This window comes from Rhamphochromis longiceps, unplaced genomic scaffold, assembly GCF_057381845.1.
Source record: "Rhamphochromis longiceps isolate RC_006_pf unplaced genomic scaffold, R_longiceps_female_GT1.1 unmapped_scaffold_4, whole genome shotgun sequence".
NCBI lineage: Eukaryota > Metazoa > Chordata > Actinopteri > Cichliformes > Cichlidae > Rhamphochromis > Rhamphochromis longiceps.
This window is the reverse complement of record NW_028187224.1, coordinates 327,842-354,155: the sequence shown is the minus strand read 5'-3', so window position 1 is coordinate 354,155 and position 26,314 is coordinate 327,842. Positions and strand designations below refer to the sequence as shown.

At 44.8% G+C, this 26,314-nt stretch overlaps 2 protein-coding genes across 2 annotated transcripts in view; both read right to left on the bottom strand.

Moving 5' to 3' along the window:
• Nucleotides 1-7,133: 7,133 nt before the first annotated feature.
• The window catches only part of LOC146640591 (uncharacterized), a 29,584-nt gene continuing 10,403 nt past the window's right edge, over nucleotides 7,134-26,314 (bottom strand). Inside the window, exons 3-4 of the mRNA XM_085399984.1 lie at nucleotides 8,594-9,946; nucleotides 7,134-8,268 (exon numbers count right to left, since the gene is read on the bottom strand). Coding sequence (XP_085256110.1) covers nucleotides 7,576-8,268; nucleotides 8,594-9,754 — 1,854 coding nt within the window. The 5' untranslated portion in view covers nucleotides 9,755-9,946 and the 3' untranslated portion in view covers nucleotides 7,134-7,575. The remainder of the gene's footprint in view (nucleotides 8,269-8,593; nucleotides 9,947-26,314) is intronic.
• The window catches only part of LOC146640592 (uncharacterized), a 4,812-nt gene continuing 1,218 nt past the window's right edge, over nucleotides 22,721-26,314 (bottom strand). The window contains exon 1 of the mRNA XM_085399999.1: nucleotides 22,721-26,314. This exon is cut by the window's right edge and continues 1,218 nt beyond it. Within this exon, the coding sequence (XP_085256125.1) occupies nucleotides 22,724-23,923 (1,200 nt within the window). The 5' untranslated portion in view covers nucleotides 23,924-26,314 and the 3' untranslated portion in view covers nucleotides 22,721-22,723.

The following is a 26,314-nucleotide window of genomic DNA, read 5'->3' as shown; positions in this document are numbered from 1 at the left end:
TTCAACCAAAGCTGTGCGCCTGGGTCTGACGGTAGAACAAGAAGAATAAATGAGGTATGAGCGGCTACACGGCTGATAACAGTCTGTGACAGCACAACAGCATACGAGTGTTCACTGTGAGCACGGTGGACTTTAGGAGGACACAAAAAGACTTTCACTGACTGGAAAATGATAAAGAGTGAAAGGAAGCTGCAGCAGAAACACTTTTTAGTTTGGAAGAGAAACAATGTAACACTTTTAGATGGAAACAATGTAAAGTGCAACAATTTACCTTCAATAAAAAAGAAATCCTTACTAAAACTATAAACATTTGAACCGTTTGATACTGAAACATAAAATGAAATAAACTCCATAAACAATCAAAATGAATTCAAACTGATCAGCAACATTAACTCAGGAGCACAATATATGAAACACTTTAACCTACAAAACAAAAACGAATCAAACAGTTTGTGCTGATTTCTTTCTTTGATCAAAATAACAAAGTCAGCATTAATGGCTCCGACGAGCACGTTTTGCAGTGCACAGCTTTTCAAAGCAGCTTTGAAGCAGGATCCTGCAGCTCTCAGCTCCTGCTCAGTGTTTAGCTGGGACCTGGACTTGGTCTGCAGCAGCAGCAGAGAAGCCTCACAAAGATGAGACTAAAGGAAGAAGAACGCCCAGAGCCTGCTGCCCTCAGAGTGGATACTGCTTCTCTACACTCAGCCAGAATCCACTCAGTGTCTGTGATGTGAACTGCAGTCTCAGTGTGGAGTCAGACGTCAATGAACTGGTTCTGCTCTGCAAAGCTGAAACCAGTTGGAGCTGGTCATGCTGGGAACTGTTTTCATGAAAGTCCTTTTAAAAGTATCCCATCAGTGATGAAATATGCTGCTTGATATATGGAGTCACTGAGGCGGCATCATCGTCAGTAGTGTCAACAAATTCATGCAGGTTCTCCAATGAATCTGTGTCTCCTTCATCGAGTCTCCTGCCCCACACTGCAAGCTTTCAGTGACAGAGCTGATCTTGTGACCTGAGGGAGGTTTTCATCTTTCCCTTGAAGCTGTAGATTTACTTCATTTCCAAATATGTCACTCAGGTAGGCCAGTTTTGCCAGGAAGCTCTCATCACTAACTCTGCGACTTCATACTTGTGCTCCTGCTCCAAAAACATCTGATCTGCTCTCTGAGCTCAAAAACTCAGGACAAGACTTTTCCTGGTGACAGCCGCCTGGCTTCACTGTGAAACAGCACAGCTTGATGTTCGGCTCCATCTCCTCACAGACAGCAGAGACACTCTTGTTTTTACTGGTCTGGTCTTTATAAAACCGACTAAACCAATAATTTCAGTCATAACCTCACTGAATTCAGAGGAAAGCTGCTCTCAGTGTGAAACACTCCAGCAGAGGGCGCTGTTAAGTCCTTATTGTAACACAGTTACTGTGTGCAGTTAGACTTCATACATAATCTGCACTTATTTCCATCAGACATGCTGTCAGTAAATGATTGGTTTCTATTGATTCTACTTCCTGTTGACTCGTTTGATGACAGTGAAACAATCACAGCTGATTGTGTGATGATGTAAACTGTCACTGTTACATTCAGTGTGTGTGACATAATGTTAGTGCAGGCTGATAACAGCCTGGTTCTGTTAGAAACACATGAACGTGTCCATAGATCAGTGTGTGTTTAACATGAGAGCTTCAGCCCTGCTGATGTGTTAAATAAAGACATGCAGGAAAACTGATGAGACTCTGAAATAACTCTTTATATTTATAATGTAACTCTGCATCAAAAGAACAACAAAGGATCCCAGACAGGTTTCTGTCAACAAAGACCATTCTGATGTTTCTGTGTTTCTAACACTTTGACATTATTAGTAAACAGACTGCAGTGAGCAGCATTTATAAAGAGCTTCTATATAAAGATATGACAGCTGTTTGACAAGTTTATCACTCTGTGTTTGGACCTGATCAGTCCAGCTGTTTACTTGAAATATGTTCATTTTGGGGTGGGTACAGTTTCCTCTGCGGTGGGTAGGGTGGGCTGCCCCGGGTCCTGTGGGGCTTGGCAGTGCTACCGTAGGCCCCGGTCTGGATGGACCTGGGCTCCCTTGCCTTGGTGGGTACCAGAGGACGGGGGTGCCTACTGGGGTCAGCGGGGGAGCTGGCCCTAGGGAGGGGCATCCTCCCCTCCCTCCTTTTCCTCCCCATCCCCGGCTACCTCCCTCTTCCCGCTCCACCACACTCACCCACACAGGTAGGGCCTTGGGGTGCAGGTGTGTCACAGGGGTGCAGGTGAGACATCCCCCCCCCCCTCCCCTCTTTCCCCTTCTGGCCACCTGTGCCTCAATTTTATCTCACAACTTAGACATCCACATTACTTACACTCTCATAACACACACATATATATAGGGCCTTGAGGGTGGGCACGTTAACGGCGTCCAGTGGACGGTCTGTGTACTCAAACCTACCTCTGGCGCTGGTGCCCACCTCTCAATTTTAAATCCATGTAGACATTGAGGGTTCTCGGGAGGGGCCATGCTAACACCTGCTGCTCTCTGGCAGCAGCACCATTTTTTAGTTTTAAATGCACTTTAGACAAACACGCAGCAACACTACACATGAGCGGGAGGAGGGAGGTATGGGGTCTTCACACACCCCCGTTCTCTGCTAGCCATTGGGGCGGGGGGGCTGGGAGGAGATGTTGGCTGTCCGATTGGCCTCCCTGCTGCTGCGGAGCCTGGGACGGTCTGCTTGCCTCCACCCCAGGGGGAAGGGTAACATCTCTTGGGTCTGGGTTCTGTTTCCCCCTCTGGGGGCGAGGGTACCTGGACCCGGGGTATAGAGTATGTTTGGGGAGTGTGATTGTGTGTACATGTCCATTTATGTCAGTCCTTACGTTGGGTGAGTGCTGAATGTTTGTATATGTGTGCATGAGGGTGGGAATGCATGTTTGTGTCTGTGTGTGCCTGTTTGTCTGTGTCTATATGTCAGGTCGGGTCTTAGACTCCACTTCTCTGGGAACTCCCAGGCCCTCCAAGGCCTATCTCCCCTCACCACACTCTCTGCTGGTGACTGATGCCCTCAGGGGTCGGTGCATTGGTGGTTCTTGGTGTCCGGGGCTGGGCACTCAGGTATGTACCAGCTCACTCCCGGTGGCTACCTGGCGGGGCCTGGCGCCTGTTGCTCGGTCAGGCCTCCTCCGGGGTGCAGGGGGCCCTCGGGCCTCCAGCCTCTGGGCCTGCGGCTCGGTTCACTCTGGCACAGCTGGCTGCCGGCGGAGCCGTTGGGCACGCCGGTGCAGCCCCCTCTAGCTTCTGCTCGGTGGCTACTGGGTGATGCCTCGTCTGGGGATCCTCAGCCCTTCCCATGAGGGTGGCACAGATGCCCCTCCGGTGGTCCTCCTTGGGCTCTCGCACTCTGGGGCCTGGATCTCCTCCATGCCTGTTTCATGCCCTGGGGGACGGGGCTATGGCTCGCTACATCCTCTTGCAGACCATTACATGTGGAAACCATTTGAATACAAGCCACACAGGTGTGCACACGGGTGTTCACTGTTCGTAGACTTAAATTACACCTTTCTTGGCTGCTACTTCAAAGCACATTGTGCGCTGTCTGTCCTGCGTGCTGCAAAACACATTATTTGACCACAAGTGTCTGTGAAGGTTCTCAGTCATCCAGGTCATCGTAGTCAAAGGAGCCTCTGTCAGCAAAGAGGCACAGAAAAGAAGATCAGACACCAGCGAGGGAGGATACGAAGTACAGATGCAACAACATTGTCATCCTCTATGTAGCCGGAGTATCAGAAAAACTCAGGAGAGTTTTCTCCAAGCATGACATCCTGGTGTATTTCAGACCCAGCAACACGCTCAGACAGAAACTGGTTCACCCGAAAGACAAAAAGCCAAAACACAGACTTAACAATGTGGTGTATGCTCTACAGTGCAGCGAGGAATGCCCAGACCTCTACATTGGAGAGACCAAACAGCCACTTCACAAGCGCATGGCAAGACTCAGCAGTCCATCTGCATCTTAAGGATAAAGGACACTCTTTCGAGGATGCCAATGTTCACATTTTGGACGGAGAGGACAGATGGTTTGAAAGAGGAGTGAAAGAAGCATCTATGTCCACTGTGAGCGACCATCTTTGAACAGAGGCGGAGTTTACGACATCAACTCTCTGCCGTCAATAATCCAGTTTTGAGATCCCTTCCCAGACGCCTTAACGTCCACTCACATCCTGGGCCATCTGATCTCAGGAATTCGCATGATAAGGTGGGGCCAGGTTTCACAATGAACACACCCGAAACTCTGGCTGATTGGGGCCCACACCCAGTTTCACACCTTGGCTCAGGCGATTAGAGGATCATCAGGGGGTCCTTTTGTCCCTCTGTGGGGGGTCACTCCCACTAGGTTTATATCTGGGACTCTCCACCATTTGACCTTAGAACTGAAGAAGCTTCTCGGATGAGAGGTGAAACGTCTTCAAGTAACTTAAAGAAGTCCAGACGCTTTTCTTTGCAAGCTCCTTTGACATTTGACCACAAGCAATCTTTTCTGGTTTGACGCCGTCTTTGTAGCCAGAAACCAGCTCTCTCCTCGGCTTCCTCCACTACACGCTTCCCCCACGCCAGTCTCCTCCGTCACTATAAAGGGGAGAGTCATGAGCTCCATCACCCTCACCTGTGCCGTCCAACGTCCCGCCACCAGCCTCCACTGCAGCAGGCCAGAGACCACACCCCTGCCACAATAAGTAAAAGTATATCCTTGCTGTACCCTTAATGCTAAATGTGCTAAATTAACCGCTGCCTTTGCCCCTTTGGGATTATTCTTATGTCACTGGGATGTTGACCTTTGACCTTCACATTAGAGAGATGGGCAGACATAATTAGTGTATGAATTTTAAAGTAACAGGTAATAAGGAGAGTGTAGCAAATGTAGTCAGGTTTATTACTCTGTATCACACATGAGTGCCCGAGGGAGGCGGGGCTGACTGGGGAGACACAGGAAACAGAGAGACAGGGCTGATTCGACATGAAACGATGAAACGTGGGACACGGGAACAGAAACTAAACACAGGCTGAAATGAACACTGAGGGAGGGAGAACTAAGATTACTGAGAGCCTGATAAATAAGAAGAACAAAAACCAAGAAAAACAAGAGTCAAAGAAAACCAAAAACACAAAGCATTGGGCCAGGACCCACTGCTGTGACATTTATATGTGATAAAAACATTAAAAACTGCTCACATGTTGAAATCTTTCTACGTATACTTTAGGTTCAGCTCTCCAGCCTGGCATTTGGTTAAGCATGATTCAAACATTTGATTTTGTTTAACTGGTTTTAATTATAGTTACTTTTTGTGAACATTTGTTGCAGCATTTAAAAATACATCATTTATTTTCAAACTTTTATTTGATTTAGAGCATCATATTTGACCAACGTAAATGTTTTAATTTCATATAAAATAACTGAAGCAGTGAACTAAATATCTGAAATCTTTCCTTCCTTAAAAGTTATAATCCTACTTAAGTTATAGTGCAAACGCTTAAGCAACAAATATACTTGATGCTAATTAATTAATATTTCCCTTTGATGTTGCAACTATGCGGTCACTTCTGTCTTTAAACAAAATAATATTTTCCAGTTACAGAAATCATAAAGTCCAAACTAAAGTGCTACTGTTGCTATATGCATTTTATATAAATCATGGATGATGGTCCTGACATGAAGGAAGAGAAAGTTACAGGTTGCATCCTTTGACTTTGTCTCCGTGCCTTTGGGCGATTTTCAGAAGGACAGATGTTTCTGTTCAATTCTTAAATCAATGTTTTCAAACACAAACACTATTTTAAAGCTTCTAGAGAGTAAAATATTAATGATAATTATAATAACAATAATAAAAACAAAAGCTCTCAGCTCCATCAAACCAAGCAGCAGAAAGAACAATAACTGAAGAGAAAACTTTAACCTTGTAGACTTCATTATGTTCCAGCTGCTCTACAGACGCTGTGACCTCGAACTTAAGCAGGTCGTAAAGTATGTGCAGCTCAATAACTTCATAATCAGACCCTGTGGTATTTAGGCAGCAGAACAACTAAGAATAACAACTACAAATAATGTTTTTAGGTTTCTGTTGTACTGCAAGGTTCTGTACAGGAGAACCAAACCAAGAGCAAATATTACGTCTCATTTACACCTGAGCACGAAGAGCCATCAACATTTAGCAAATTGAATCATCTTTGTTTAGATGCAAGAAGAATCATATAGAAATGAAAAAGTAGAAATAGAAATCCAGAGCAAAGATATCCTCTAATTCAGCGTAGCACATGTGCAGCTGCTGCGATTCACGTAAGCATTCGGCTCGTCGCTGTTGCAGATTTTTCTCTCGCTGTTCTGGCTCACAGCGCTGCAAACACAAAAATAAATATCCCCAAAGGTGTGAAAGGGAGCTAATTAGTAAGAGTATTGTTACTCTCCGCAGGAGTAGTCCAGCAGTAGAAATCAGTCCAATAACAAGGTGTGTAACATCTAGCAGGGTGACAGAAAAACCCAGGGTAACTTCTAAGGACCTCAACGTCTCTCTCACATTGTGTTTTTAAACATGCTTCCATTTGTCACTTCAGTCTTTACTCTGAAATACAGGAAGAGAAATCATGGCTGAAACAATTTCTCATGAAACCAGGGGTGTGGTCCAACAGTCAGTTTGGTGAGGAAGGTTCCTAACTGAGAGAAGTGACCCAGAAGTATCTGTGTAGCAGCCACAATGAATCCAGATCATGAGCTTTATTAACTGATCAAAGTCTCTTCTTTCATCTTCTGTATCATTCAGTTTGCATTGGTAATGCCCATTATTGTAATGCTTTTTTAAGACCAGCAAAACTTTATTTCACTTTGGGTTAGCTGGGATAAGTGATGGATGGAGGGAATTTTACTTCAGCCACAGAAATCCTAAACAGGAAGGAGGAGCAGAGTTACAGTGGATCACTATCCAGCAGGGAAACAAGGTTTATTTCAATTTCTTGGCCATGAGTGAGATTTACTGAGTGGGCAAATTAGGGAGACGACACCATCAGATCCCGAGCCCTCCATGTGTTAATCAAGAGACGGCTGCTGTGCTACATCCATAAATAATGAATAAATTAGGAGCTAAAGCTGAAAGGACAGTTTATTTGTACCATCTTCACGTGAACACATTCAAGAACATCACAGATGAAGAAACATTAAAAACTTCCACACTACATAAAGCAAGAAAAATTGTTTTTCTTTCAGGTGGTTTCAGAAAAACAGAAACATCAAACATCTCCAAGACTCTCTTTGAAAGAACTAAAAACCTTTGTTCTCATGGTCCAATCATGAGTGAACTCCCCGATGAAGCCTTGTGTGCTAAAACATGTCAGAGTTTTAAAGGTTAAACATGAGTTTCCAAAACGTTTTGCTGGAGAACAATGAACTATTTGACTGAGTTTCAATCATTTACAGACGAGCAAAACCAGGACAGAGAAAAAAGGACAAAACTGACTCAGTAAAACAACAGAAAAGAAGATCCCATGTAGATCTGTATTATGTAGAAGTTCAGCCCAGCAACCAGTTCAGTTCAACACAAGTTTAAATGATTCTATCTGAACTCTGTGGAGCCTGATCTCAAGCTTTTTGAGTCTGACACAGAAACCAGAGGATCTTTCTGTGTCTTCAGATTCACTGTGATCCAGTGATGGGAGTGATTTCAGCCCTGAGTGATCGCGCTGATGTTTGCACAGAGCAGACAATGAGGTGAATGTTTGGGCACATTGGTAACAGTGAAACAGTTTATTAGTAACGTGGGATCGTTTGTGTGCAGAGTATGAACTGAGATTCCTGAAGCTCTTGTCACACTGGTCACAGATGTAGTTTCCTTCCATGTGTCCACGTTCATGAATGTTACGATTACCTGACTGTGAGAAGCTTCTCTCACAGTGTCTGCACTTGTGTGGTTTCTCTCCTGTGTGGACTCCTTTGTGTGATTTAAGCTGACCTTCAGTGGTGAAGGATGACCCACACTGATCACAGAGGTGCTTTTTAACCCCACTGTGAATCAGTTCATGTCGTTTTAACTCACTTGGTGTGGTGAAGCTTCTCCCACATTCTTTGCAGTATTTCAGTTTGTCTCCAGTGTGTCTACTTTGATGTACTTTTAGGGTCTTTTGCTGACTGAAAGTTTTTCCACAGAGGTCACAATGAAAGTCTTTCCCACCACCACAGTGATGACAGGGTTGAGAACTGGATCCATCTGTGTCGCTCTGCTTCTAAACAAAGACACAAAGACAGTGTAAGTCAGTCCTTCAACATTTGTATCCTGAACGTTGCCTGAAATAAAGAGCATCTCTGCAGACGTCCAACTACATTTGACTGTTTCAGTTAACACACTCAGTTTACTGGGCTGCAATAACTACAATACTACCACCATAATACTACAGTAATACTAAAATCATAACTGAAAGGAAAATCTGAATAATCACTCAGAGCTGCTTTTCCATGCAGTAGAATTGCTAACATGCTAACACAGTTTAATGAGCAGAGTTGTTCCAAACAGTCAGGCTAAAATGACAAGATAACAATATAAATACATACCTCACAGTAGCTGCACTTGTAGAGTCTCTTTCTGGTGTGGATCTGTTGGTGTCGTCTCAGGTGACGTGGAGCTTTAAAAGTCTTCTCACACAGGTCACATTGATAAGGCCTCTCCTCAGTGTGAGTAAACATGTGTTGTTGTAGGTGTGCGTCTGTTGTAAACTGTTTGCCACACTGTTCACAGCAGTACACATCATGTCTGGTGTGAATGCGTAGGTGTGTATTTCGGTTCCCTCTCCGGTTGAAAGTTTTTCCACAGATGTCACAGCTGTATGCCTTAATTCCAGAGTGGGTAACTAGATGGTTCTGTAAGGTGCTACTACGAGTAAAAGCTCTGCCACACTGATCACAGCTGTACGCTTTAACTCCACTGTGGATGAGCTGGTGTCTTTTTAGGGAATCCTTCAAGGAAAAAGACTTTCCACACAAGTCACAGCTGAACGGTCTCTCTCCAGTGTGGATGACCTGATGATGTTTTAGTGAAGCCTTCAGAGTAAACTCCATCCCACACTCATCACAGCTGTATGCCTTAATTCCAGAGTGGGTAACTAGATGACTCTGTAAGCTGCTACTGTGAGTAAAAGCTCTGCCACACTGATCACAGCTGTATGCCTTAATTCCAGAGTGGGTAACTAGATGCCTCTGTAAGTGGCTACTGTGAGTAAAAGCTCTGCCACACTGATCACAGCTGTACTTTTTAACTCCACTGTGGATGAGTTGGTGTTGTTTTAGGCAACGCTTCCAGGAAAAAGACTTTCCACACAAGTCACAGCTGAACGGTCTCTCTCCAGTGTGGATGACCTGATGCTGTTTTAGTGAAGCCTTCCCAGTAAAACCCTTCCCACACTCGTCACAGCTGTATGGCTTAATTCCAGAGTGGGTAACTAGATGCTTCTGTAAGCTGCCACTGTGAGTAAAAGCTCTGCCACACTGATCACAGCTGTATGCCTTAATTCCAGAGTGGGTAACTAGATGACTCTGTAAGCTGCTACTTTGAGTAAAAGCTCTGCCACACTGATCACAGCTGTATGGCTTAATTCCAGAGTGGGTAACTAGATGACTCTGTAAGCTGCTACTGTGAGTAAAAGCTCTGCCACACTGATCACAGCTGTACGCTTTAACTCCACTGTGGATGAGTTGGTGTTGTTTTAGGCAACGCATCCAGGGAAAAGACTTTCCACACAAGTCACAGCTGAACGGTCTCTCTCCAGTGTGGATGACCTGATGCTGTTTTAGATTAGCCCTCACAGTAAAACCCTTCCCACACTCGTCACAGGTGTGTTTTTTCTCTCCCTTTCTTCTGTGAGGTTTGTCGGCCTCCTGAGAGCGCTGACTTCTGGCTCCATGTTGGTCCTGCAGTGACAGAGATACAAACAGAGGCAGTGAGTGAAATGCAGTCGTGGAACAAACTCAACCTTCAAACTCCATTAACACTAGTTTTAAACCTGAAGGTGGAGCGTGGCACCAAACACCTTAAAGGTCTCTTATCCCCACCTGCTGGTAGTTCTAACACATTACATCCAACCTGCTGTTAAAGATAATTCATGACTGTTTAAACACTAAAATCATGCGCACACACACACACACACACAATTTTATAATTTAGATTATTTTGTTGTTTCCTATTACATATTTCTATAATTTGTATAGATTTATACAGAATTATTCAGTGATAATAAATCCTATGTTTGTTTATTCTAAAGGAACCCCGTTAGCTTCCACAACAGATGTTGCTCGTCTTCCGTCAAATACTCACATAAAATATTACACAATAAAGTGGATTCAAGATATCCACATAATTTCACTCTTACATCCACAGTGAGGTTTCACAATTGTTCAAATATAAGCAATCAATAATAATAATAATAATAATAATAATAATAATAATAATAATAATAATATTTCTCTGTCAGCCTTCTCGGTTACGAATCGTCTTCTGCTCCTCTGTCATGCGGCGTCCCACAGGGCTCAATTTTAGGGCCACTGCTCTTTTCACTGTATCTATTGCCTCTGGGTTCTATCCTTAGAAGGCATGGGATCTCATTTCATTGTTATGCCGATGACTGCCAAATTTATTTGCCACTAAAACACAAGGATGGCATCTCCATAAAACCTCTATTTATATATACACATCACTCTATTTGTCAAGCTCTCTAAGTTTGTGCAGCTTCCCCGCTTGAAAGGGATTGATGCATCTACCACAGGTGTTTAACTGGGTTTCACTCAATGACCAGGCAGATCTTTTGTTTTCCTTTTCTTTAATCTTCTTTTCGGCCACAGTCAGCCATAGGTGAAAAACCTTTAAATACAAACCAAAAAACCAAAATACAAATTATGTTTGTTATCACACATCTGCAAATATTGTAAACAATCCCAAACACATTTTCTTTTTTAAACACATCAATGCAGTGCGCAAGCTTTGTAGTACAATATTTACTTGAGTATTTTTAAATGCTCAAATTATGTAATTCACTAGCAATTGTACATACACCTTGAGAAATACTGCTTTCTATTAAAGTGCTAAATTAAATAATCAATCTGCATTAGAACTTGAGCAATAACAATAGTATTTATAACCAGCTTCTCTTAACCATATGCAAGCATTAACAGTCTTCCATATGCAGACCAACAATAAACAATGGTGCCGCTCGTAAACAGGCAACCAACTCACGGCACAGTGCTAATGCTACGTAAGCTAGCGGCAGCCGCGATTCTTTAGCAACTCGCTTCAAAGTCTTTTACCATAGTCAGCAACCATTCCCTTACCGGCTGCCTCCCTGGCTTTGTAGATACTTCAGTTCCACACAATATTCATGTTGGCAACAACTTATTGAAAGAATTATGCTGGGCTTTTCCCGAAAGTGGCAACTTCCTGTTGCTCCCCAGTTCGCCTTCTTTTTCCTTCCCGACAGAAACCCAGACACAAGATTAGTTCCGCCCTCCAGTCTGTCACGTTTACTTTTTTTTCCTCAGGGCTCTCCACCTCCTACTCGGTTTGACTTGACACTATTTATATAAAACCTCTATATATTTCATATATCAGTCTACTCTTCATTCTATCAGACACAGTTATCACAGCTCCTACATTTGCTTTTTACACATATAAGCATTGAGCCAAATGTAATAATGCCAACATACTGAAGGAACAATATTTGTCTCTTATATATGATACATCTGTATACACACTGTCACAGATACTTGTCTGTGAGTGAAGTGATTAATATAATAACTATAATATTGGCCATATTATATTTACATTACCACAGTGAGATGAGTTCAGTCTCATGAACAACATCAGCTAATTGTTATTTACAGCTAATCTTAAACAACTGTTCAGCACAGAAATGAAGCCCAACAATCATGTTTCACAGTCCTGTGGTCTCAGCCTCAGATACTCATCAAATCACACAGAGCTCATGTAGAAACAAATGAGTGAGGTCTTCACTCACCCCGGTTCTGTTAGCCGTCAGGGCTGGCTTTCAGACTGGGGTCTGGGATGCGGGGCCTCCCTGCTACTGCAGATAAGGAGGTGGTCCGCTTGCCTCCACCCCAGAGAGAAGGGTTACATCTCCTGGGTCTAGGTGCGGCTTGCCCCTCTGAGGGCGGGGGTACCTGGACCTGGGATATAGAGTATGTTTGGGGAGTGCGACTGTCTGTGCAGTGTCTATTTGTGTCTGTCTACACGTTGGGTGAGTGCCGAGTATTTGGTGGTGCATATGGGGTGGGAATGCACGTCTGTGTCTATATGTCAGGTTGGGTCTTAGACTCCACCTCTCTGGGTTCATCTCAGGCCCTCTAAAGTACGGAGGCCTATCTCCCCTCACCACACTCCCTGCCGGTGGCTGATGCCCTCAGACATTGGTGTGTTAGTGGTTCTTGTCCACTAGGGCTGGGCGCTCATGTATGTACCGGCTCACTCCTGGTGGCCGATTGGCGGGGCCTGGCGCCTGTGGCCCGGCTGGGCTCCTTCCCGGGGGTTGGGATGCCCTCAGGCCTCTGGGCCTGAAGCTCGGTCCTCTCTGGCACAGCTGGCTGCCGGCAGAGCCCGCGGGCACGCCACTGCAACCCCCTCTGGCCTCTGCTCCGTAGCTGCGGGGTGACCTCTCCTTTGGGGCTCTACTCAGCTCTTCCCAGGAGGGTGGCACGGTTCCTCCCCCCTTTGGTGGTCCTCCTCGGGTCCTCGTACTCTGGGGCCTCTGGATGTCTGGGGCCTGGATCTCCTCCATACCTGCTTCATACCCTGGTGGACGGGGCTGTGGCTCCCCACACTCCCTAGCAGATCGTTACATGGAGAAACCTTTGGACTGCAAGCATGCTGATCCACACAGGTATGCACACAGGTGTACACACAGGTGTTCACAGACGCGGACTACAGCTTTCTTGGCTGCTGCCTCAAAGCACACTGTGCGCTGTCTATCTTGCGTGCTGCACAATATCGTTTATTATTTAGTATCTACTGTTATCTACTGTTAGCTAGTTTATTGTGATGGTGCTGTTTTTATTATGTTGCTCTTTGTTGTTTGCTTTCTCTTCTGTTTTTTTTCTCCATACAGGTGACCCAGGTGTTTTTTTTTTTCTTTCTTCCCCCCCCTCTCACCGTCTCTTCTCCCCTTTGGTTTTCTTTCTCTCCCTCTCTTTCTTTCATTCTTTCCCCCTGTCCTATCCCACAGTCATGTCTGTCCCGTTTGTAGCAACTGAAAATAAAATAAATTCATAATTATAATAAAGGTCAATCAAATGGACCAATATGGCAAGGCCATGATGATCCACTTGGTAAAATAAATCCGCTTGGCATCTTTCTTGGCCTCAAGACAACAATTCTGATGGCTAAAGATCCAAACGGGACACAAAAAATAAAATAAAATAAAATAAAAAGAAACAAATGAACTAAATATGTTCTCCTTCATTTCTGTCAAACAAAGCTGTATGAAACGTTTCCAGCTGTATCATGGTTGCTAGGCAACCCGGGAAGCGCGACGGAGGCTAGACATCCCATTTCACGAGCCTACGAGCCTCGCACTTCGGCCTTAGCGGTCTTTGAGTACGCGGCCCTTGAGGACTTTAAAGCTGCAGAACCTGAATCGGGAGCCATGATGATCTCCAGCCTCGTGCTCGCCAACATTCTCACCTGAGTTAAGAAGACGATCACTGAAATGGTCTCAGCAGGTCCTTTGATGACAGCAATGAAATGCAGTGGTAAGGCTTTTTGGGGATTAAGTTCGTTTTCATGGCAAAGAAGGACGATGCAGTTCATCTGATCACTCCTCATAACATTCTGGAGTGCAGGCAAAATGCTATTATAAAAACTTAAGCAGCAACTTCTCCAGGTTCCAATATTTATGCAATTCTCAAACCTTTTGGCCACGACTGTATAACCTCTTCTGAAGTTTAGTGGATGTTATACATGGTTATGCTCAGGATGTGTCGGCCAGTTTCCACTGGAAACGCCTTTTGGTTAAACTGTCAGCGAGGAATTTGCATTTGCACTGTTACATTTTTATATAACTTTAATGCACATAAACAACAGCTGCTTGTTTCAGTGAAAATACATTGATGGGTTTTTAATAAAGTTGTGCAGCTGTAAAGTATTTTGTCTGCTGTCAATTCTATCGTCAGCTACATCGTTATGGCAAATGTTCAAATGTATATGGTGATAAATATCTTTGGTCATATGGTCCTGCTCTGTCTGTCACCTTCTGTGTTGAGCTCATTGTTTCCTCTGTAGTGGCTGAGCTGAGTCCAAGTAGCTGAAAATGTTCCTCTGCTGCTCCGTCAGACTCTCCTCCTCCTGCTGATCAGCTGGGACACAAAACAGATCTTTGTTAGGCTCCACACTGCACTGAAGAGTCAAAGTGTCTCATATGTTCATCTGACAAGTAAAAGAACACATTTTTGTTTCCCGAGGTGGGCAACTTGTTGGAAACAAACACAAAAGGTTTGAGCACTGATACCTGCCATTGCTGGCATTGAAAGATGCAACGCCAGCAATGTGGATTGTCAAGACTCAAACCAATCATCAAGCAAAGACAACAGGGATCATTTGTTTCTGTTTATTTAGCATTCACAGCATTTGTAGTTGCCTTCTGTGCAGGGGAAGTCCACGCACACTGTGTGGTACCGCCATCCGCAGAAGGTGCATTCAACCTCTGTAAGAGAAACGAGATTGTCTGAGACTGAAATGATATTCACTAAAGAAGTGGTGATTTGTAAAACTTCACATTTTGATCCGGGACATACTCTGCATGAAAACAAGCGCTCACTCTTCCTGCTCAACAAATGACAAGGGCGGAGCCTTATACCACGTGATACAGAAGCTGTGCCGTGTGATGCTAAAATTAGCAGGGAAAAAACAACGGAGGGCACGTCAGGGATGACGAGAAAGTGACAGGAGAAAATCCGTCCCGGTCAACCACCCAAACATCAATAACGGGAACCTTATACAGCGCTTCCCTATACACGTCGAACTCCCGCAGGCACAAAGACATCACGGAGGCTATCACTTATCACCTGACCAAAGATATGGCTCCATCAACACTGCGCAAAACGAGGGATTTAGGAAAACGATCAACACCCTAGACAAACGCTACACAGTGCCGTCCCGCAACTATTTTTCTATTGTCGCACTACCTGCTCTGTACACGCAGCGTCGAGCAACGGTGGAGACGGAATTTCAAGCAGGACAACATTTTGCTGCAACAACAAAACGTGAGACATTTGTTGTTTTATGTTTATTTATTGTTATGAGAGAATCATGATCTCAATTCTAAGCCAAAAAATCGTGATTCTCATTTTATGCAAAATCGTGCAGCCCTAACATTAACACAAAACTATTGTTTCACCAGAGAAACACACATGAAGAGAGAGAGAGAGACAATAACAGCTACCAAACAGTCGTCATAATTCGTCACACAATGAGAAAAGGACAAATCAACAAGTAACAATGACTAATTAATATTAAAATCTGTAACATAATGTATTGTTTGGAGTTTAGTCTGATTGGTTCAGGATGAGCCGCCATTATCCAATCACACGTCTGCTTACCTGCATCTTTTCTCTTTTTTCTAACCTGAGCACCTGATGGCTTTGAACTTTTGTTGTCCATCTTCCATTGGTTTGAATTTTGCGCTCCAGTACAAACACAAATCCCCCAACCCGAGGATCAGCACAATTAACCTAACAGACCTACACCTTAGTTCACAGATTCACTTTGTCTAAGGTTGATTTCTGGGATTTCACACAACCCAGGATTCAGATCGTGAATCCATGATGGGCTTGGATTTACATCATTATAAATGAAATGCGCTCTACTTGGAAGCAGCCGGCCCCGCCCCTTTTGACGGGTTGTGTGAGACTTTAAATCATCAAACTGTAAATTATAAATTTAAATTGTTATTGATCCTTTACCCCGAGTCCTAAAGTGTAGATTTATTTTCTTACTCTTCTTATACAGTGGGGCAAAAAAGTATTTAGTCAGCCACCGATTGTGCAAGTTCCTCCACCTAAAATGATGACAGAGGTCAGTAATTTGCACCAGAGGTACACTTCAACTGTGAGAGACAGAATGTGAAAAAAAAAAATCCATGAATTCACATGGTAGGATTTGTAAAGAATTTATTCGTAAATCAGGGTGGAAAATAAGTATTTGGTCAATAACAAAAATACAACTCAATACTTTGTAACATAACCTTTGTTGGCAATAACAGAGGTCAAACGTTTACTATAGGTCTTTACCAGGTTTGCACACACAGTAGCTGGTATTTTGGCCCATTCCTCCATGCAGATCTTCTCGAGAGCAGTGATGTTTTGGGGCTGTCGCCGAGCAACACGGACTTTCAACTCCCGCCACAGATTTTCTATGGGGTTGAGGTCTGGAGACTGGCTAGGCCACTCCAGGACTTTCAAATGCTTCTTACGGAGCCACTCCTTTGTTGCCCGGGCGGTGTGTTTTGGATCATTGTCATGTTGGAAGACCCAGCCTCGTTTCATCTTCAAAGTTCTCACTGATGGGAGGAGGTTTTGGCTCAAAATCTCACGATACATGGCCCCATTCATTCTGTCCTTGACACGGATCAGTCGTCCTGTCCCCTTGGCAGAAAAACTGCCCCATAGCATGATGTTTCCACCCCCATGCTTCACAGTAGGTATGGTGTTCTTGGGATGCAACTCAGTATTCTTCATCCTCCAAACACGACGAGTTGAGTTTATACCAAAAAGTTCTACTTTGGTTTCATCTGACCACATGACATTCTCCCAATCCTCTGCTGTATCATCCATGTGCTCTCTGGCAAACTTCAGACGGGCCTGGACATGCACTGGCTTCAGCAGCGGAACACGTCTGGCACTGCGGGATTTGATTCCCTGCCGTTGTAGTGTGTTACTGATGGTGACCTTTGTTACTTTGGTCCCAGCTCTCTGCAGGTCATTCACCAGGTCCCCCCGTGTGGTTCTGGGATCTTTGCTCACCGTTCTCATGATCATTTTGACCCCACGGGATGAGATCTTGCGTGGAGCCGCAGACCGTGGGAGATTATCAGTGGTCTTGTATGTATTCCATTTTCTGATGATTGCTCCCACAGTTGATTTTTTCACACCAAGCTGCTTGCCTATTGTGGATTCACTCTTCCCAGTCTGGTGCAGGTCTACAATACTTTTCCTGGTGTCCTTCGAAAGCTCTTTGGTCTTGGCCATGGCAGAGTTTGGAGTCTGACTGTTTGAGGCTGTGGACAGGTGTCTTTTATACAGATGCTGAGTTCAAACAGGTGCCATTCATACAGGTAACGAGTGGGGGACAGAAAAGGGTCTTACAGAAGACGTTACAGGTCTGTGAGAGCCAGAGATTTTCCATGTTTGAGGTGACCAAATACTTATTTTCCACCCTAATTTACGAATAAATTCTTTACAAATCCTACCATGTGAATTCATGGATTTTTTTTTTTAATTCTGTCTCTCACAGTTGAAGTGTACCTCTGGTGCAAATTACTGACCTCTGTCATCATTTTAAGTGGGGGAACTTGCACAATCGGTGGCTGACTAAATACTTTTTTGCCCCACTGTATTTATTGTTTGTTTACTTGCACCGCTGTAACTGCAGCCTCGTCGTCTCGTCTCTCTATATGCTGGACTGTCTGTAGCGGAGATGAAAATAAAGTTTACTTTGACTTCAGCAGTGCGCAGGCGCACCGAGGGCTCTCGCACTCACTTTATAGAATTTAGAAAAAACATCGGTGCAGATTATAAGTCTGTATCATAATATCTGTTTGTTGTGTTGTTTTTATTTTGTGAGTTGGTTATTAGATGCCGCTCCAGCCAGCCAGAGACTCCCCGCCGCCCCGCCCTCTCCTCCCTGTGCCGCCAGCAGCAGGTGCACCTCGCAAACGGAGGGCGCCCTTACGCCCAGCAAATGGCTGATAGAAAACAGATCGGTGCCTACGAATTTCCCAATATGCGCTGGCATGACGTCGGGGAAGCATGGGTACGACCGATTATTTTATTTTTTTCTTGCCCGTGATGCCCCCCCCACCACGATGCATTCTATTGGTTTGCACACTTACACACACCCAGCTGTTGTTTCCTGTTTTGCTGGACTCTGGAGAGCCCCGCCTTTAACGCTCTTCTCTCACAGAGAGCAACAGAAAACTTGGAAAAACTCCAGATTGACTGAACTCAGTTCAAAGTTACCTTGACACCTTTAGATGTGAGACGTAGTGATGGTCCGCTTGAAGCTGACGCTCCGGTGCGTGTGTCAGAAAGATCAACGCGCTGCTTCAGAAGCACCGTGTCGAGGCTTGATTCGTTTGGCCAGAGTCACGTGATCAGTGACGTCTGAAGCTTCGTTTAGAACGTACCTTTTTTTAAATCGAACTTTATTGAAACACAATGAGTATACAACATACAAACAGATGAAGTTTACAAAAGAACAGAACATGAACATACAGAACCAGGAGTAAAAAAATTATGATATGAGTAGGCGAAAAAAATCAACATATTGTAACATGCAGTGGAGATGAAGCCAGCCGCGGAGGTGTGCAGGTGGATAGCGAATGAGCAACAGCTTCTGACTTTCCAAAAAGTACTCATTTATTTACAATATCAAAAATAAAAGTGCTACCTCTACCACACATTACTAAAGAGCACACTAGTCTGCGTACACACGGGAGCATCCATTACAGGAGGAGTGCGAAGAAGAACAAAAAGGGGGTGACACCAGTCGTGAGACAGGAGGCGCCGCCATGTGGTGATACACTGCATTACAATAGCAACTGTTACATAGTCCCCCCCTGGTGAGAAAAAGGCTGTCCTCAGCCGTACACAGCTGAAAAAGCACACACCACACCTAACAGTACCCTATACATAGAGGTTACAGCTAAGATTGGTGCACACACGCAGGGCAAAAGACAATTTAAAAATGAAATTGGTGAAAATAAGACGAATATGTACAGTGGAAAATCAGTTTTCTTAGTTTTTTTCACTTTTTTCTTTTGTTCTTTTTTTTCTAAGTAAATGCCAAGAATGAACCTTAACGCACGAAAGATCTATAAAACTGGATTAAGTAGAGCAAACAGAAATATCTACATATCATGACTCAAAGTAGCAATGCAACAAGACAGCATCAAACAGGTTTAACCAAAACATTTCACTTCAGATCAAGCCTGGTTGTGTGAAAATCATTAGTCCATCTTTTGTTGCTCCAGCCAGACGTAACTCTGGGGCAACGTCTGGGCCTGAGATTGTAATGTCCACCAGCAGCTGGGTGCTGGACAGATCTGGGTGAAACACTCTCTGGAACAGCGCCCACACCAGAAGAAGAGTCAATGTCCGGTAAATCAAAGGGGAATGGCTCAGAGTCAATGTCAGTGTCTGCAGGGGGGCCAGGGTGGGCCTGAGAGTCAGAGTTCAGACCCTCTGCGGTCTCTCTCTCAGCAGGCAATGAAACAGCATGTTCTTTGGAAGTGAGAGAGTCCCAGGTATGGAACGGTTGCATGTTCACAACATGATAAACACCTGCATCCACACCGGAGTCCACCCAAGTGAGCCTGTAATTAACATCACTGAGTCTCTGAGATACACACAATGGTCCCTGAAACAGTGGTGCAAGTTTAGCAGTAAAGTTAGACTGAGCGTCTGACCTGGGGTGCGTCTTAACTCTCACAAGGTCACCAACACGAAACGTAGCATGTCGATGTCTCAAGTCATAGTAATGTTTTTGTCTGTCATGGCTATAGTCCAAAGCTGCTTTGGCGTGGTCGTGAGCTTCCTGCAGGGAGGCTCTCAGAGTCTCAGGGTAAGGCAGAGCAAAGCAAATCTGAGGGAGAAACTTGTCCCATGATGTGTGCTTATCACCTACATAAGCGCGGATTGCAGTTTTCAGAGTCCGGTTGACGCGTTCAGTAGCATTTGTCTGAGGGTGATATGCCGTAGTGAGTCTGTGCACCGAGCCTAAGGCAGAAACAACATGTTCAAAAAGCTCACTCACAAAAGGAGACCCTCTGTCAGAAATGAGGTAAGTGGGTGTACCATGCCTAGCAAAAATGTCAGTGACGAATTTACCAGCTGCTACCTGAGATGTAGCTTCTTTGACAGCACTGGCTTCAACCCATTTAGTCAAATAGTCAACAAACACGATCAAATAAGCATTACCAGTGGGGGTGCGGGGAAGTGGCCCAACAAAATCCACACCCACATACTCCCAGGGTATCTGGGGGACAATGGGAACCATAAGACCGGCTGCTTTTTTCTGACTTGGCTTGGTGAGTTGGCACACTGAGCATGAAATCACATAGCGTTTCACATCAGCTGCCATTTTGGGCCAGAAAAACCTAAAACGCAGTCTCGCCAATGTCTTAGAAACACCCAAGTGACCTGCTGTGGGGTGGTCATGGTAATAGTCCAGCAAGGTGCCTCTCATGGAAGTAGGGGCAAACAGTTTCAGCTCTTTCAAAGGGTGCAAAGCACATGTGGACTTGGGTTCTCTGTGATACAAAAGAGAGTCATACACAACATACTGTAACAAGGTGGCATTGTCCGAGCTGTTCAGAGAGTCTGCTTCAATGTCTCTGAGGAGTGGACCTGTGACATGATCGTCTAACTGCAGCTGTCTCAATTGTGAACGGTCAGCCAGAATGACGGGGGGCAGAGTACGAATGTCCAGGCTGCCCATAACAGCATGATCTGGTAAAAGATCAGTCGGCCTGTCACAGGTCAGAGGCAAAGGGTTGCGTGACAGTGCGTCGGGAACTTTGTTCTGTGCACCAGGTTTGTGCACTATTGTGAAATCAAAGTCCTGCAAACGAAGTGACCAGCGGGCGAGTCGGCCCGTTGGGTTTTGACGAGACATGAGCCACCTGAGACTGTTGTGGTCAGTGAAGATAGTAACATGAACACCTTCAACATATGGGCGGAAGTGTTCCAGAGCCCATATCACAGCGAGGCACTCCTTCTCTGAAGTGCAGTAGGGGAGTTCAGCTTTGTGAAGGGAGCGACTAGCAAAAGCCACAACGTACTCACGACCCTTGTCATCCTTTTGCATCAACACTGCCCCAAGACCAATGTCACATGCATCGGCGTGAATGGAAAAGGGACGGTTGAAGTCTGGAAATGACAGGATCGGGGCTGATGTGACATGATCCTTCAAAGTGTCCATGGCCCTTCGACAGCTGTCGTCCCAGTGGAAAGCATTGTCCTTTCTGGTGATGGCGTGAAGAGGTTCGGCATGGCGGGCATAATTCTGAATGAAGCGTCGATAATAGCCAGTCAAGCCAAGGAACTGACGGACGTGTTTCACTGAGGTTGGGGTATCAAACTCCTTAACCGCCTTTACTTTGTCCGGATCGGGCTTAACACCTGATGATGTGATGCGGTACCCGAGAAAGGTGAATTCATCGAGGCAGAATTGGCACTTTTTGAGCTTCAATGACAAGCCAGCAGCCTGGAGTCTGCCCAGCACCTCCTCAAGATCCACTAAGTGCTGTTCAAAGGTAGGTGAGGCGATAACAATGTCATCCAGGTAGACTGCGCACGTTTTGTAAATGAGGCCAGCAAGCACAGAGTTCATGAGTCTCTGAAAAGTTGCAGGTGCGTTGCAGAGCCCAAAGGGCAGCACCCGAAACTGGAAGAGACCGCAGTGAGAGATGAAGGCAGTTTTAGGCTTCGAGTCCTCTGCTACAGCAACCTGCCAATAGCCTCGCGCTAAGTCCAATGTCGAGACAAACTTTCCTCTTGCCAGAAAGTCCAAAGACTCATCTACACGAGGCAGGGGATAAGAGTCTTTTCGGGTAACTTGGTTGAGCCCTCGAAAGTCCACACAAAACCTTGGTTCCGTGGCCGCTCTATTTACAATGACTACAGGAGCTGCCCAAGGGCTTGTGGAAGGTTCAATGATGTTGTCCTTCAACATTTGTTGCACTTGTTCTTCAATCACACGTTTCTTAGCAGGTGACGTGCGATAGGGTGGGAGTTTGACAGGTGTTGCATTGCCAGTCTCTATGGCGTGCTCAGTGAGAGCCGTTCGACCAAGTTGACCATCAAACAAGGAGCTAAACTTGCTGAGCAGATTTAGTAAAGCATCCTTGTTGTTCTCTGAGAGACTTGCTTCAGACAGTTTGGCTGTTAAGTCTGAGCGAACCAAGTCCAAAGACATCAGTGTTCCAGGTGAATGTGAGTAATCATTTTGAAGGTCCTCTTCATCGTCTGCGAGTGGGCAGGGGATGTCCTCAATGTAGACTGTTCTAGTGGGAATGTGAATAGAAACAGAAGCTCTTGCCATAAAATCCATCCCCAGAATGAAAGGAGAGGACAAATCTGGTATTATGGCAAAACGCTGGTAAAAGTTCTTGTTCATGAATCCAATATTGAGCCAAATAACACCAACAGGGATACAGGGAGCATTATTGGCGAGGTTAACTGCAGGACCATTCCACTCACTTGTGTTTCTAGGGTAAGAGTCATTTACTTGAATGAGATCTGTTCGTACAGCCGAGAGGGAAGCACCCGTGTCGAGGGTGGCATCCACAGATGAAGCATTGAAGTTCACTTTCGTTCTTAGTGGGGTATTCCAGTGGACTTGTGAAAAATTGTCTTCCAAGTGTCCAAGACTGTGTCCACCCTGTAGTGAATCGGGCGTGTGAGGCTCCGTTAGTAATTGGGGGAAGGTTGGCCTCTGTGAAATGTCCTCCCCCCCCTGTAGTTTCCCGACTGCCTGTATTGTGGCTGGGATGTGGTGCTGCTTAATTCCACCTTTTCATGGCCAGGGTCAGAGGGGCCAGGTGCTGGCAATGGCTGGACTGGGCCATGCCTAGCGGTGTTCGAGGTTCGTTGTGGCAAATGAGGTTGGGTGTTATAGTTTGGGTAGGTGCGTGTAGTGAACCCTGGCTGAGAGCATTTGAAGCAGTAAGGTTCAGGCTTATAGTTGTCTTTGCTACATAAAGCAGGCTGTGGTCTTTGTGGTCCAAGCACTGAGTGAAGCTCATGAGCACGTAGCAGCAGGTCCATTACAGAAGTGACGCCATACAGGGCAACTCTGTATTTTTCGAGAGCATGTTTACTAATTAGGTCAATTCTGTCTTTTTCAGGTGGGGGGCTCTTCAGTTTGTCAAACTCACTCAACATGTGGGCGACAAAGGTTGGGAGCGGCTCGCCCTGAGCCTTAACACGATCCAAAATTCCTCTCAGGATGCGTTCTTGGTTGTCGGAGGGCAGAAAAACTGTCTTAAACAGTTGACAGAATTGAGCCCATGATGTGATGTGGGAGCTCAGTGCCTTGAACCATTTCCCGGGCTCTTTTGCAAGAAAGTGTGGCAGTTCGTTTAGCAATTGCCCATCAGTTAGGTTCAATGAGGCTTTGTTTGTGCCAACTGCATTTAACCAGTCCTCAGGTTGCACTTTTCCGTCCCCAGCATACACAGGAGGCTCCAGCTTTGCGTGATGTAAAGCTGCCGCAATCACTCTGGAAGTGCTGCTGAGTTCAAGTGAGTGAGATGGGAGGAAAGGATTTGTAGGTTGGAATGGGTTGCTGGGCAGGAACGGATTGGTACTGTTGGTGGGTTCAGTTTTGTCCATCACATGAACATGAGGTGTCGATGTGGCCATTGGGAAAACAGGAGACTGTGGGACTGCAGGAGGGGGAGAGTTCCCCGTTATGAGTTGGTCCCACTGCCTTAGTAAACTCTGCTGTATGTTCAGTGAGTCACGTAAACAATCACTAAGCTTATTCACCTCAGTTCTTAACTCCACCACTTGTTGGCTAAGGCTAGGAGTCACATTTTCAACTATCTGGCACATAGGTAACGAGGTAAGTTCCATGTCTGAGTCAGAGTCGTCTGGGCAGTGTGCCATTGCGATTTCAAAAAAATTAAGCCGCTCCAGGGCACAGCGCAGTTATTGATATAGCAGTAAAAGAGTCAGTTAGGTCAGACTAGAAAGACAAAACTGCAAAAATGCGTTCAAGATTAAATTTAGAAAAACCACATATAAAATTTCGCCCAACAACTGAAATTAGACTGGAGTGATCAGAACCATGTTATTACAATAGCATGTCTGCAACACTAGAGCTCAATGCAAGATTAGTTTTAAGTCGTTTCGTTATACTGAGCCGAAGACCAGCACCAACGGTTGTAGTCGGCCAAGCTATCACTTACATGTGCTACAGTCAGTCTCAGCAGAGGGAAAGGGGAATGAAAAGCCAGCAGAAATGTTCATGTCCAGGCTCTCCACAGAAGAATTAATCCTTAGAAGACGAAACCAACAACAAATAACAAATCCACGGAGTCCATTCGCGTCGCGGAGTCAGCTTCTCTCTTTTTCTTTCTCCCAAGTGGAGCAGCGGCACACCACGGTATCCAGAAATTAGTCGGGTCCCACCTGAGCTGAGGCTGCGGCCATGGCGGGAGAAAACGTCCGAGCGTCCGCAAAACTGGGGGGATTTCCGAGACAGTTCACGTGCTAGAAGAGAAGAATCCTCGGCGGGATGCAAAAATCGTCTGAAGTCCAAGGGGAAAAAGTTCGGGCGCCAGTTGTAACGTGCAGTGGATGAAGCCAGCCGCGGAGGTGTGCAGGTGGATAGCGAATGAGCAACAGCTTCTGACTTTCCAAAAAGTACTCATTTATTTACAATATCAAAAATAAAAGTGCTACCTCTACCACACATTACTAAAGAGCACACTAGTCCGCGTACACACGGGAGCATCCATTACAGGAGGAGTGCGAAGAAGAACAAAAAGGGGGTGACACCAGTCGTGAGACAGGAGGCGCCGCCATGTGGTGATACACTGCATTACAATAGCAACTGTTACAATATAAATATTGTTCTGAGAGGCTTTTTGTTGGTTGAGTCTGAAATTGATTGTATGTACAATTCATATCCTTATAAAAAGGCAGAAATATGGTGTTTTATTAATAAACTTACATTTATGGCAGTGGCGTGTCTAGAAAATTTTTGTTGGGGGGGCCAGGTAGGGGCACAGATTTGGAGAAGGGTGGCAGATGTAATTGGCAGATAATGTTTAAAAAAAATTCTACCAACCATTAACCATAATTCAATAATCCTGTAAACCTAATAACCGAATGCGCTTTTAACTCTTATTAGAATGAGATTTTAACCACTCCGGTGCAAAGTTTTTAGATACTGCGTTGATAAAGTACAAGAGATACAATCAGTGCTTTGTCAGTGTTTACTCAGCATTCAAGGACAGCAATATTTGCATAGTGTTTTTACTGACATATAGTGCACATATGTTTTGGGCAAAAACATTTTTTAATATTAAAATACGAACATTTGTAGCAAACAATTGACAAATTAGCCAATGCCAATGCAAAACTTTTTCTGCCTATTAAAAAAAGAAGATAATCTTCTCACAAACTGGTGTTTGATTTTGAAACAGGGAAAAAGTGGGGAAACAAATGAAAAGACTAATATTTGAATAAAACCTGAAAGCAAGTAAATACTTTCTTTGCTTCCTTATGGTAAACTTTGGTAATATTGATAAAGAACAACACTGGCTGATGAGGAAATACAGTCAGCTGGCATGGTGACACTGCCAGTATTAACCTGCAGGGCTGGACCGGTACAGAAAATCGGGCATTTTGACTAGAGACCGGCCCACCAGGTATTAAAGCCATAAAGCCTTTGAATGAAAACAAACCCTGTTGTGACAGTGATGTACAGTTTTGTTGGTATATGTATGATTTCTATACATTTTACGTCAGATAAAAACTTTGGTTGTAAGATTCAGATAATTATTTAATAAAAGCTAGATATTTTAAATGAGAATAAGAAAGAAAAGTATTTCTTTGTGCCCCCTTTCCCTGTTAATGCCCTACCTGGCCCCCTGGCAAAAATTTGCTAGATCCACCCCTGCACAGTTATCAGCTGTCAGCTACATAGAAAAGGATCCTGGTGTTATTTGTCTCTCAGAAACAGTTCATAACTTCCCTTCAACTCATTCATGTGACCTAAAAGGTAAACCTGTTTCTCCATCACCTGTTCAGCTCTGATGATTCAGTAAGAACATCTCCTGGTTTCATCTTCATGTTTCCCTCTCACCACATATACAAACCGACATCATGACCAGCAAAGTGGGCGATAAATAAATGAGAGAGAAAAGCCGATCAGCTGATCATTGATCAGTTTCATGATTGAAGTAGCAACAGGAGAGAGAGGGTGAGAGAATGAGAGAAGAAGAGGCAGCTGTGCAGCGTAAAGACAGAATAACTCCAGCTTTGTGTCTT